We start from the raw sequence: 14,785 nt of genomic DNA, 5'->3' as shown, positions 1-14,785 counted from the left end.
TCTGCGGAGAAAAATGAAAGTAGCAACCTCAACATCACACAGTATACCTAAACTTATATGCCCTGAGGGAGAAAATGGCCTGATTATTAGCACCAAGGACCTCAACCGGACCCTGAATATCGACAAATCAGCGATGACCATAACAGTTGAGCCTGGAATGTTACTAAGGCAGCTGATCAATGAAAGTGCCATGGCTGGATTAGCTATACCTTATGTCCCATATTGGTGGGGTGTAACTGTCGGTGGAATTTTGGGCACGGGTGCCCATGGAAGCTCACTGTGGGGTGAATCGGGTAGTGCAGTTCATGATTTTGTGATTCAAATTCGGATTGTAACACCTGCAGGCCCTGATGAAGGTTATGCAAAAGTTCGAACGCTGCAAAACGGTGACCCTGAGCTTGATGCTGCTAGAGTATCCCTTGGTGTTCTTGGAGTGATTTCCCAGGTACCTTATGAAGTTGATCATATACTCCAATGCATATTTCAGATCCATATTCTTCATTTGCCCCATTTTTTTTTTTTTTTAAGGAAAGGAACAGAATGACCTTTGATCCAAGCGATAAGAGTAACCTTTGATCCAAGCGATAAGAGTACAAGACTAACAAAAAGATATAACATGGCAGGTGACTCTTCAACTGCAACCAATGTTTAAGAGGTCTATCACCCTTCTAGAGAAAAATGATTCAGACTTAGCAGATCAAGTGTCCACCTTCGGCAGACAACACGAATTTGCAGATTTAACGTGGTACCCAAGTCAAAGCAAGGTTGTCTATCGTATTGATGATAGAGTCTCCTCAGGCACTCCTGGAAATGGTGTTTATGATATTGCGGCTTTTCGGTCTGTCCCTTCACAATATCTTGCCATGGCAAGAAGCTTAGGTTGGTTTTAAGATTAATCATTTGACTAGACCATGTGAAACCTATTTTATTTTTCAATTAATGTAAACTACAATGGATCTGTTATTGCTTTCTTTTTGTTATATTAACAGAGGAAAGTCAAGAATCCAGGGGTACAAGTGTTGGTGGGGAATGCGTAACTGGGTCAGTTTGCACATCCCCAATGGAGATGGCTGCATATGGATTGACAAGAAATGGTAAGCATATTCTTATTAGCATTATTAACATTATTTTGTAAACTTTTTACTGCGGTCTGAGATAACTAACATTGTTGTTTAATCAGCAATAATAATCTGATTGTAAGACCATATTATTAACTGTTGGTTTCTTTGTTGTTGAATAGGAGAGAGTCAAGAATCCACAAGTGATGTTGTAGGGAAATGTGTAACAGCAGCACAAACTCTATCCCAACTGGCAGTGGCAGCATATGGGTTGACCAACGATGGTATTTCTTCTCAATCCTATCTTTGGCTTTTACTCCATTCAAGTCACCTAATTCCTCCAACCCCTCAAATAATGAAAGAAAATTTATTGCATACGCTTTATCCATGTATACCAGTAAAAGAGTAATGTTTGATCCTGTTTGCTTTTTGTTTTTCTAAATTTTCAGCAAAATAGTAGCATTTGACATGGTAGAATACATAGCTAGAGTTGGAAAGAACTAGTGATATTTCCTTGGACTGTGATATTTCACCTACTCTTCTAATTTAAATCTATCGTATTGTTATAATTAAAGGATATATATGACTCTAAGGGTCCCCATACTTTTTGAAAGATTTTATTTAGCCAATAAACGATAAAGGACGGTCAAGTCATCTAACTTTATATACGAAATAATTTGTTTGCCTGGGTGTGTGGGTCAACTGCAAATGTATTATCCTGTAATTCAACAAACGCCTTAAAGATTGTTTGTACAAAATATTCCAAAGCAAGTAACTTTTTAGATTGAATATTATTGGAACATTATCAAACTATATGATCATTATCGTCCACATTTTAGAAAATGTAATACCTAGTATAAACATGATGCACCAAATTATAGCTTGCCGTTAAATTAAGGACTAAAATTTAGCTAAGAAAAATTGACTATACCAAGAGAATAAAATCAAGAGCCAAAGATAGGGATTATAGAAAGATATGAGAACAACATAAACCAAGACTGGTCTTGATACAGGTATGGCTTTCAATGGCTACCCTGTGGTAGGCTATAACAACCAGCTTCAATCATCTGGTACATGCCTAGACAGCCTAGAAGATGCATTGGCAACATCATGCCCTTGGGACCCTAGAATTAAGGGCTTATACTTCTTCTATACTGCAATCAGCATCAGCTTGTCCAAGACTAAGGACTTCATTGAAGATGTGAAGAAACTTGTTGCTTTGCAACCTGAGGCTTTCTGTGGCCTAGACCTCTATATTGGTATCCTCATGAGATATGTCACTGCTTCAACTGCTTACTTGGGTAAAGATGAAGATGTTGTAGAATTCGACATGATTTACTATAGAAGTAAGGATCCAATGTCCCCAAGAATCTATCAAGACATCCTTGAAGAGATAGAGCAACTAGCATTATTTAAATATGGAGGGTTGCCACATTGGGGGAAAAACAAAAATATGGCTTTTATCAGGGCAATCAAGAAGTATAAGAGTGCTAGTGAGTTTTTGAAAGTAAAAAGGTTGTATGATCCTTTAGGGTTGTTTTCCAATGAATGGACAGACCAAATTCTTGAAGTGAAAGATGGGATTAGTATAGTGAAGGAAAATTGTGCCTTGGAAGGATTATGCATATGCTCGGAGGATGTTCATTGTGCCCCACAAAAGGGATACTTTTGTCGACCAGGAAAAGTTTATCAAGAAGCTAGGGTTTGTGTTCATTTGTCATATGAAGATGGGTATGACTGGTCTTAGAAATATTAAATTATTCTTTAAGGAAATTATGTTGTAATTTGCTCCCTTAAGTGGACAATTGGATTTCATCAGTCTGCACGTCCCTAATTGAGTCTATTCAGTCCCTCACTATGTACAATTTTCTTTGTAGTAAACTTGTTATAAGTCAGTTTACATTAAGTATACAGAGATTAAGCTCAAAAAGTTCTTTTTTTTTTTAAGCCCAGATCCAAAAGTTCAGTAAAATTACTTATCTTTGTATAAGTTATTACAATTCATGGATCTTCTATTCTATGCCACTCCTTGTCCAATCTTTTGAATGTTGTCATGTGTTATTCAGAAATATCCTATTTTAATTCTTTTTTTCCTTTGAGTTTGAATAAGGTTAAAAACTCAAATACACCATATATATATATATAGAAAAATAAAAATACAACAAAACTGGTTACATAAATTTGTTATATTTTACATTTTTATCTATTGTATTTTGTTTTTTATCTTGTCAATATTCATGGGAACTTTAGAAAAAAGTTGAGTTAGAATGGAATATTTATAAAGGACTTACGGCAACAAAATAGAATGTAGAACAAGAAGAGGTAAAGGAAGTACCACAAAAGATCCATAATTTTTCTGAGTAACTTGTATGATTTGCCGTTGCATCTTATGCTTAATTTCTACATTTTGGTGGTGGGCAGCGCCAAGTACTTTGCACGAGGTACCCTTGAAGCCCTTGAACTTTTACTGAATATGATATTTACTCTCACAACTTCTCGTTTCTACTTTTTAGTCCTTAAATTTTTTTATCTTCAATTTATTCAGTATGGAAGTTTCTTGAAACACGGATAGGTCCTTTCATCAACAACACATTGTTATAAATTTACTTCACCATGCTTAGTTAGTTTTAGATTTTCTAACAAATAGACACCGATGATAATATATTTTGACTATTTAAGAAAATTCATTTACATAACTATGCATTTGCAATCACTAAAACAAACAAAGCCATAAAGATTTTACGTACCGTTTCATGACTACAATTTTTTTTTTTTGGTCAAACATTACTCTTATAATTGTATATATGGATGAAGTATTTGATTTTAACTTTAGAGAAGCTAAATATAGGGTTGAGAAGAAATACCATTATTTGAAAACCCATGATCCATATGCAGCCATTGCCAATTGGGATATGATTTACGCTGCAGCTATACGATTTTAGACAACATCGCTCTCTCCTACAACTTCATCATCCAAGAAACCAACAGTGTAACCTTAGCAGTATGGAATTTGAAAAGTAGTTGCAGATTAAACAACATGATTATCTCTCAAACCGTCCTATGCTTCTTGGAATCGATACAAAACAATGATTCGAAGCTGAAACTTTAATTTCATCAGATCAAAGAAGTATAGGAGAAATTAGTCCCGCAGGAGGACTACCACTGAGTTAAAAAATTGTGGAGCAAATGATCAAATATTTTAATATAGTTTTTTTTTGTTGCAGTTGAAATTTCTTATGAAAGTTCATCTTAGGCATGGCTAACATTTTGAAGAATTTTGCATTTTTATATTTTGAATTAAGAGAGATGCACATTGATATGTGGACAAACAAAACCTCTGCATATAAATAAGTTGAAACAATAGTCCCTATGCTAGCTAATTGAAGAAACAATATATTGACAACAGCCAGATGTATCCTGATGCTAGCCCCTCCCCAAAAAAAACACTGTGGGAAAAAATTCAAAGGATTTTCTCCATTATGAATTTGAAGTTTAAAAAAAAGGTTTGGTGTAACCATGGTTTTGAAGATCATAAAATCTTCATTATGAAATAAAATGGAGAACCGAAGATAGATTCTTAAAAGTACTCAAAAGTGAAAAGAAAACTTCCCCCATGCGATCCAACCTTTAGTTGGCTAAACTACGAGAAATTATGTGGAGACTTTAAAAAAGAAGAAGAAGAAGGAGCAAAAGAGACGCCAACCCAATTAAGGAGGAATGGATGTGGAAGAGCTTGAGAATTGAATAAAAAATCTCATAGTTTACTAGAGGCAAATATTTTTGTGGACAGATGACTGTCTATGGTAAAAAATTATTAATCTTCTCCATAACAAAAAGTCAATTACTTATGTGAGATTTTAGGCCTATCCCCCGGCGGGGGAGGGGGCGGCGGAGAAGAGAACAAGACGAAGCTTTTTCCTTCCAACCTTACTATGGTGTAGATCTTTCTGTTGGTTTTCTGTTAATGAAACATTGTGGGCTGCTAAAGTCATTGACTCCACTATTGCAATTTGGCTTTCTTGTGGCATTCTACAAGTGCCAGAATGATACAGAATTTTTTAAGGTCCAAAAATTAATTATGTATTTCTTCAGGGCTCTTTGCTGTTGAATGGACAGAATAAATTGTTGGTGAAGTATTATTTGGTATAATTTACTGAAGTAATGCATAAGTTGCAATGAACAGAGATTAATTGAATGAAGGCATATAATTTGAATAGTGAAATCTAGCATTTGTTCATAATTTATTATCTTAATTCTTCATCAAAAAACTATAACCGGTCTACATTTCTTGAATTTGTTGCGAAAGTATGATTCATTGAGCATTTATCCTCCTCTGTCTTAGGAATTTTTGTTGCATCCTTTCTAAATCCGATAAATTGATATAGGGCTCACACTTAACTAAGGAACCATCACAGGTATAGGTGGCAAACCAACCCACTTAACTAAATTTACCCATATCCGCTCATGAATAGATGGGTTTGGGTATCTTAAATTTTTGTATATGGGTATAAATGGGTTACCCAATAATATCCATTGAATAGGTTACCCAATAATACCCATTTATTAAATGGATATTATTGGGTAATCCATCAAACTCAATTAACCCATTTAAAATTCTCTTCCCCCAAGTCTCTTCTCTTTCTCCATCCATTTTTTTTAAGATTTTTTATTTTGTCATGATGTTAACTACTTTTGTTTCATTATTATTATTATTTGTTGGTTTTATCTTATTATTTTATTTTCTCTTAATTTGTTAACTTACTCATTTTTCAGCATTACCAATTTATGATAAGTTTTAGCCTCTTTTCTTATCTTTCTAAAATGAAATTTTAAATTTGTATATGAAAAAAATGTTAGGGGTTCAAAATTTTTGGATTAAGTTTTTATATTAACTTTTATAGTACTTAGTTCAAATTTTTATATTCTTATTATTCAATTATTAAATAATATGTAATTTTGCGACATAGAGTATAAATGGAAAAAAATTGGTAATTGGGCTTATTGAGCATTATATGTAAATATTTAAAACTAATGATGGGTACAAAGAGCGGTATAAATTGATAACTTAATTTGCAAAAATGAATTTAAATGAGTTTACAAAAAGTTAAAATAAATTGGTTATAAATGGGTAATTGGGTTACCCAATTCTTTTTTTGACTCACTTACCCCATTACCCATTTTACCCAATCCAAATCCGCCAAAATCACCCATTTTGACACCTCTAATCACAGGGAGGATTGAATTGGATAATAAGGTGAGAGGGATTATAAATAGAAGATTCTGTTTTTAAAACCTCCCACTTAGAAAAATAAATAAATAAAAATAAAAAACCATCACCTTTGGACCCTTTGAAAATTGGGCATGTGATATGGGCATGACTTATTCCAGCTAAAATTCGCTCAAAAAAGTGAAAAGGGACCAAAGGTAATTATTTTTATTTGTTAGGGACTAAATTTGCTCCTTTTCATTCTGAGATACTAAATTTTTACATAAGTGATATGTAAGGGACGATTGGTGCAATTGTCCCTTCATCGAACCCCTAAATGCAAGAGCTTTTGATCCATTTTTAACAATGTATCAATTGCGTCCAATGTGTAAAGAAACCTTTTAGTATTCTTTAACTTACTCAATTGACTATGGGCAAATTGTTGTCCCTAAAAGTAGCTTTTAGGTTAATCCTTTTTTTTTTTTGGATCATTTGAACCCACTCGAGCTACAAGAAGAAATTGGCTGATAGGGTGTTAATTGTTGGTTATTTTATTGTTAATTTCCCCTTTTATCCTTACCAAATATTGTTTTAATTATTAATATTTACTTATATTTGGTATTGGACTCAATTTCAGGGAGTGGAACAGAAAAGCACAAAATAGGAGGGATTTTCGGGAGACAATGGAGACTTCAAACAACCGGGCCCACATGATGCTACAAAGGGATTGCATGTCCTTTGCTGATTGGGAGATTGGAGTACGAAGGTCAATAGGAAACAATAAGGGAATTGGGCAGAGTTTGACTTCTGGTAACCTTTCACTCAATTCGGCGGGGACCACGGAGTATGAAGCATTAGTCATGTTGGGCTTTTAAGAAGAAAGAAACGTACAGAGGCTTAAAACAAGGAGTAATTCGGCAGCCTTGTTACTAATTTGTGGGGACCACCGAGAGAAGTTAGGCAATTGTTTAGATTAGGAACAATGGGTGGTTGCCTTATTCTTTTTCTCTTCTTATTCGGTTAGGAGACTAGTCACGTAGTTATATACATTGGAGGCTAATGAGCCGCATGTCTGGGTCCGGAGGGGATAGTATCACGTTGAGAACTTTCTGAACAATGAAGAACTAAATTCTTTTTTCTAGTCGAAGGTCAATTTGAGGACTCGGTTCCGAACATCTGTGAGATCTAATTATTTTATTTATTTCTTTTATTTATTGGTATTTGTACGTTTCCTGATTTAATTACTATTGATTGTTTTGTTATTTGAATGTCAAGGGCCCGATATTCGAATTAACCTAATAATCTACTGTCATATTAATTGATTGAATCCGTAATTGTTCTATCGATTAATACCAGTGGCGACTAGCGTGATTGGTTTCATGTTAGGGAAACGTATGATCTAACTTAAACAAACTCTCGTAGCGTGTTTGTTGGTTAGGGTTGGGCTTTTCTAATTATTAATGCAGTCAAGTAATTAAATCCTATGGTCGTACCTAGGGTTATTTCTTGGTTAGAGAAATAGTTAACGGTCGTACCTTAACTATCGAGAAATTAAGGAAAGACTGGTTGTTCATCGCGTGTATGGCAACTATAACCAATCTATTAATGAGTAATTGAATTATCTTTGCGTCGATGATCAGTTGCATGGACCGTGTCTGAAAAGTTGTACCTTCGGCTAGAGTCATATTGGTTATTGATGAATTTCTATTAGTTGTTTTATTAGTTAGTTAATTAGTTATTTTATATTCTCCAAAAAAATCCCCCATACTTTGGACTTTAAAAGAAACGAATTATCCCCAGTCCCTGTGGATTCGACCCTACTTATCACTATATACAGAAATTATATTTTATTTAAGCAGGTATTTATTATTGCACAGGTTCGGCACCTGTCAATTTTTGGCGCCGTTGCCGGGGACTGGTGCCAGATTAATTTGTTTCTTTTTGAGTTCATCTTATTTTTATTTTTTTAATTTATTTTCCTCTTATTTTTTTATATAGTTTATGGCTTCTGACACTCCGTATTTTGGTGATAGATTGGATTTTGTTTCTAAGGAAGGCAATGAGGCTTGTTTTTTTGCTAAGTTTGCATATTTAGAGGCACTAAACTCTATTAGAGAAAGAATGGCTGCTGCAACCTGTAAAATTTGTTATGTCAGGGATCATTCAACCGGTATGTGCCCCGAATATCAAGATAATCTGAGTGTCCCACTCAATAATTATGGAGATTTTTCACCCTGGTCTCAAACGTGGTATAACCCTAATCCAAACGGGTATGATCAAGGATGGTGGGATAACTCCAGTTATAATTATACAACAGGGCCAATGAATTTTCAGCAGTATGAGTCTCAAGAATCATCATCTATGTCAGGTATGTCTCTTGAAGAAATAGTTGAATCAATAGCTACTAATACATATCAATTCCAACAGGAGACACAAATGAGAAATGGGATGATGAATGATGCAATGAGTAATCTGGCAGATCAAATATGTCTATTGACATCTAGAATAAATCGATTGGCTTCTCAAATTGAAGAATTGCCCTCGAAAACCATTGTTGATTTTGAAGAAAATGAGAGTGCAATTTGCTTGACTAGTGATGAGGAGATGTAAGAGTGTCAAAATGAGAGATCTGCAGATGCAGTTGAAAAAGAAGCCGAAAAGGAAGAAATGGAACCCCAACCGCAACCCATTCAAATGAAAGAATCCAGCGAACAATCATCAAATGTGTTGACACCCCCTCCATCCCTTAATCTATATTCTCCTGACTCTTACTCTATAATTTCTGTTAATGAGATTGATTTTGTTATATCGGAAGTTCTTGAGTCTCATGGCAGGAATGAGTTAAGAGTAGTTATGATCAAATATCTTGAACCGTCGAATGCTCTTGATGGAGTGAATGAAAAATTGCGATCAATGCTTGATTATTTGACGCCATCAACTAGTCCATGAAAGACTGTAGCTCGTGTGCTCAAAGATTACTCCATCTATGAGGGTTACCAGGATCACATTGAAGATGAAGCATTGAAGCAAGTTACAAAATTATCCTCCGTGAACAAGCATAGCATGTCTAGCCAAAGACATTAAAGAAAGGCGCTTTTTGAGAGGCAACCCAATTGTTGATTTTGTTATTTTTGTGTTCAATTTCTTAAATATGTCGTTTCTCACTTGGGTACTAATCACTCTTGATGTTTCCTCACTATGACCAAAATAGGTAATCTTGGCGTGCCTACGCGAGGAGGGCACGCGTTAAACGTCTAAATTCAAGTCTCATGGTCAGTGGACGTTTTATAATCTTAGCGTGTCCACGCGGTGTTTGAAAACCCAAAAATGAATTTAAAAAAATTTAAAAATTCACATTGAAAAAAAAAAGAAAAAAAATATTTTTTTTCCTTCAAAAATTCAGATTTTGAAAATTTAAATTCGAAAAAAAAATTTTGAAAAAAAAAACATTGAAAAAAAAACCCCCCAAAAATATTTTATTCTCTTTTTTCTTTTCTTGTTTTTCTTGTTTTTCTTTTTTCTTTTTTCTTTCTTTCTTTCCCTTTTCTTCCTCTTCTTCCCCGCTTCCTTTTTCTTCTTCTTTTCTTTTCTTCTTCGACCGAGACCCAAGCCACACGCCGCTCCACCTCACTCACCTGCGCTCGACCACCCCAGATCCCCTCGCGTCCATCCATAAAGCTCGCGCGCCGCCAGTAGCTCCAGCCAGAAGTTGCAGCCACGCGACAGTCGAGCGCCGCCCATCTCCTCCTTAGCTGACCAGCACACGTCACCGCTAGCTCCCGCGCCTCGCATAGCTGCACGCCGCTAACCAGCTGCGCGCCACGACCTCCCAGCTCGCTCCCACCTCTGCAGCAGCCTCTTGTTCCATCGCACGACTTTTTCTTCCTCCCACGACCTGCCCTAAATGCTGCCGTGCTACCCCAAGCGCTCAGTCCCGCTGCCACCAACGGTGTCCGGTCCCTTCTTCCCTCTATGGTTTACCAGTACCTTTTGCTTTTTAGTGTTTTTCTATTCACGGTGGGCAATGGCTTTTTGTTTGATCGATATCTGGCCCCTTTTCTTGTGTTTCTCTTTTGCTTTTGTTTGTCTGGATTACTTGTTGTTGATTGAATTTGGGCGCTCCTGCCATCGATCGATCATATTTGATTTAATTCTTCCTTGTGTGCCCACCAGTGGTACTGGTGGGGTCTTTTGACTATAGTTGTTGCTTACATTTGGAGATGCTTGCTTGTTTGAAAATTCAAGTTCTTGTCATTAAGTTGTTGCTCCAATTCTGATATGCTGTTGCTAGAACTTTTGGTTGGATTGAGTGTGCAATCAACTGTCCAATTGGTGGTAGTTGTTGCGATTTTGGGTAGAATTGTGTCTATTTGCTGAGAGTTGTTGATTTATTAAGACACTAGCACAGCTCCTAGTTTGTTCGACCTGCTGTTTTGATGCATTGTTAGGAGTTGTGCTCTGGTATGGTGGGGTACTTTCTGCGTCTGTTTGTTGAATTGGAAGGCTACTGTGTCTCTTCCTTTGCTTATTACTGATTGATTGTGCCTAATTAACCTACTTGGGGTACTCTGCCTCTTAAATTCAAGTCCTACATCTTTGGAGCATTTGTTGCACTTTTGGACTGCATTGATCCTGAAATTGACTACATTGGGACCGCAAGTGCTTATTGATTGTCATTGCTATACGTGTTGGGGTATTTGTATGTCCTCTGGGTGGTTGAATTGTGCATTTTATTCGTTGGGTTGGCTTTAAAATTGTTATTGTTTTGAATTTTTGGCTTCCATTATTTGTTGGCAATTGTAGTCTCTTATTGCTTAGAGTGATATCTAGAGTCCATGGTAAAGCCATGAATGGCACCAGCTCCAAATGCGAGTTGATCCATAATTTTCACCTGAACCGCCCCTATTTTGATGACTTCAGGGAAGTATTGCTGCCCCTCACCTTCCTTCTACTTTTACATTATCACATTGAGGGCAATGTGTCATTTAGGTGTGGGGGGAGATCGTTGTAGTGCTAGTATTTTTATTTTTAGTTTCTAGGGGTTTTTCCTTTATTTTTAGTTAGTTTTTGCCTATCATTCATTTATTTTCGTTTCTTTTTCTTTCTAGTGATCAGTTTTATATGAATACCAAGTTTTGATACTGGATTGTTGTCTCTAATTCTGCTATTGCCAAGTTTTAGTAATAAAAGGATATCAAGTTGATGTGGTTGAGTTCAGGAATATCTCTTTAGTGAATATCAATACTTGCTTAACTTTTCCAATTTTTGGTTAACTTTTCTAGGCATAGGGAATGATTGTTGGCATTCTTCATGTGAATTGGTTCAATTATTAATTTTAGTTCTCCATGTTTGGAATTTGAGACTGGCTGCTGTTATTTTTATGTTATTTTTAGTTATTGTGCTATATGATTGTAAATAAGAGGTGACTGTACTCCGCTAGTTATTACTACTGAGTAACTAGGGATCTTCACCTAAAGTGTCGATTCTCGCGTCAAAATGTAGTAATTGCTATGAGTGTGTGATCCCTTAGCGATTGGAGCTGAGTAACCGGGCTCCTCCATCTATCAAATGTTGGAGTTCGCGTCAAAAGGCTCTAAGGGCTATAGACTAAGTCTTTTGTTATTCAAAAAAAAAAAGAAAAAAAGAGAAAAAAAAGAGAAAAATAGAAAAGCGTGATAAAAAAAGGTGAAGGTTGTGTAAGTGTGTGTCTAAAGTCAGCTTACCGATCTATGGGTTAATGTTGAGATTTGGATTAATAGTTGGACCATTTGCTGATAAATGTGAGCAACCATTCCTTTTTCCTTAGATTAGTTTGCTTTAAATTGGAGGAGTTGGTGGTTAGGAAGCTAACCAGAGTGATTTTTCTTGGATCTTAACTTGTGATGCTTGATATATGTTTTTCTGGATATCTTGGCAATACGGTAGTTGGAGCAATAGCCATTATCAAATTTTGGTGGTCAATTGCTATTCTCATGCTTGAGGGCAAACATGATTTAGGTGTGGGAGGAATTGACAGGGTGTTAATTGTTGGTTATTTTATTGTTAATTTCCCCATTTATCCTTGCCAAATATTGTTTTAATTATTAATATTTACTTATATTTGGTATTGGACTCAATTTCAGGGAGTGAAACAGAAAAGCACAAAATAGGAGGGACTTTCGGGAGACAATGGAGACTTCAAACAACCGGATCCACATGGTGCTACAAAGGGATTGCATGTCCTTTGCTGATTGGGAGATTGGAGTACGAAGGTCAATAGGAAACAATAAGGGAATTGGGCAGAGTTTGACTTCTGGTAACCTTTCACTCAATTCGGCGGGGACCACGGAGTATGAAGCATTAGTCATGTTGGGCTTTTAAGAAGAAAGAAACGTACAGAGGCTTAAAACAAGGAGTAATTCGGCAGCCTTGTTACTAATTTGTGGGGACCACCGAGAGAAGTTTGGCAATTGTTTAGATTAGGAACAATGGGTGGTTGCCTTATTCTTTTTCTCTTCTTATTCGGTTAGGAGACTAGTCACGTAGTTATATACATTGGAGGCTAATGAGCCGCATGTCTGGGACCTCTGGGTCCGGAGGGGATAGTATCACGTTGAGAACTTTCTGAACAATGAAGAACTAAATTCTTATTTTCTAGTCGAAGGTCAATTTGAAGCGCGCGGTTCCAAATATCTGTGAGATCGAATTAATGTTATTTATTTCTTTTATTCATTGGTATTTGTACGTTTCCTGATTTAATTGCTTATGCTTGTTATGTTATTTGAATGTCAAGGGCCCGATATTTGAATTAACCTAATGAACTAATGCCAAATTAATTGATTGAATCCGTAATTGTTCAATTGATTAATACCAGTGGCGACTAGCGTGATTGGTTTCATGATAGGGAAACGTATGATCTAACTTAAACAAACCCTCGTAGCGTGTTTGTTGGTTAGGGTTGGGCTTTTCTAATTATTAATGCAGTCAAGTAATTAAATCCTATGGTCGTACCTAGGGTTATTTCTTGGTTAGAAAAATAGTTAACAGTCGTACCTTAACTATCGAGAAATTAAGGAAAGGCTGGTTGTTCATCGCGTGTATGGCAACTATAACCAATCTATTAATGAGTAATTGAATTATCTTTGCGTCGATGATCAGTTGCATGGACCGTGTCTGAAAAGTTGTACCTTTGGCTAGAGTCATATTGGTTATTGATTAATTTCTATTTATTTCTATTAGTTGTTTTATTAGTTAGTTAATTAGTTATTTTATATTCTCCAAAAAACCCCCATACTTTCGAACTCTAAAAGAAATAAGTTATTCCCAATCCCTGTGGATTCGACCCTACTCACCGCTATATACAAAATCTGTATTTTTCTTGAGTAGGTAATTATTATTGCACAGGCTCGACAACCTGTCATTGGCGGAAGCTAAGTCTATGGAGAATATAGGCCTCAAAGGTCCTAATTAATTGGAACACACGTAGGGTTCACAATCAAGATATTCTCAGTTTAAATTTGGACAATTGATATTAGTGATTAGAGGTAATGTAACAACATTTTTGGTACACAGCAAATGGTGTTAAATGTTTAGATTAGTATGCTAGTAGGCCGGCCCTAACCAAAACTTTTGAAGCCCCATCTTTGTGATGCCATAACTTTGAAAATAGTTGATGGAAAATGGAACTGTTTTCTTTTCTTCTTTTCTTTTATTGATACAAAAAATTTTGGGAACAGGGGAGCCCCAATTCTGAATTGCCTCAGGCGCTAGAGGAGCTTATAGCAAATGGCTGATCAGATTAACGTCACACCAAAGACTAAGATTCTTTTGTAAGTCTACAAGGCCCTTTAGCAATGAAACTCAATAAAATGATGGATCATGGCCTCAACTCTTGGCAGGAAATGGTGAATGCTCAAAGGACACAGCATCACCTTGACTTCTATTAGTGTCACATGCAAGTGGGTCGTAGGTGCTTATTGTAAATGGACAATTGCAATTGTGGCCACTATATATCCAAAACTATCCATCGAAGATTATGGAAAACAAAAGTGTTAACAATTGGCAATGGACAATTGGGAGTAACAGCGTGGAATGTCACTCCACCCCACCACAACAACATCATCCGTTGAGTTTCATAAAATTGGCTGAAACAAGTGCATGCTTTTTTATTCATGGTTTGAAGAAGAACATTTCTCCACGTATTGATTATGGAGCTAGGCTTGTCTTTAATTAACACATGTACAAGAAGAGTTGGGGGAATTTGTTGCTTCTTCCATCATTCCAGCTGTTATTGCTGACTCCAATTGAATATATTTTGCGTCCACTTTACATAAGAAACAAAGATGCGTTGTTATTATTTGTGCTGCCAATCCGCAGTAATTGATTAGAATCCACTCAAGAAGTGATGATTTTGGATCATATGGTGCACGGTTGACGTGGCTGGCCAGGGGACAGCCCATGAATTTCTGCATGAAAATGGCTTTGGTACTACAAGCTTTTATTTGGCGTAGTATCAGATGATGAATTGAGAAAGTTAAAATCA

General features: G+C 36.1%; 1 protein-coding gene across 1 annotated transcript; it reads left to right on the top strand.

The window, feature by feature from the left end:
• Positions 1-10: 10 nt before the first annotated feature.
• LOC113776032 (probable L-gulonolactone oxidase 6) lies at positions 11-2,990 on the top strand. The gene is made up of 4 exons (XM_027321096.1): positions 11-445; positions 624-879; positions 1,241-1,342; positions 2,072-2,990. Exons 1-4 carry the CDS (start codon positions 14-16, stop codon positions 2,803-2,805), a joined length of 1,524 nt encoding a protein of 507 aa, XP_027176897.1. The 5' UTR covers positions 11-13; the 3' UTR covers positions 2,806-2,990.
• Positions 2,991-14,785: the final 11,795 nt, after the last annotated feature.

The sequence above is a fragment of the Coffea eugenioides genome, chromosome 6 (genome assembly GCF_003713205.1).
Source record: "Coffea eugenioides isolate CCC68of chromosome 6, Ceug_1.0, whole genome shotgun sequence".
In the NCBI taxonomy this organism is placed as follows: domain Eukaryota; kingdom Viridiplantae; phylum Streptophyta; class Magnoliopsida; order Gentianales; family Rubiaceae; genus Coffea; species Coffea eugenioides.
This window is presented reverse-complemented; position numbering and strand designations above follow the sequence as displayed.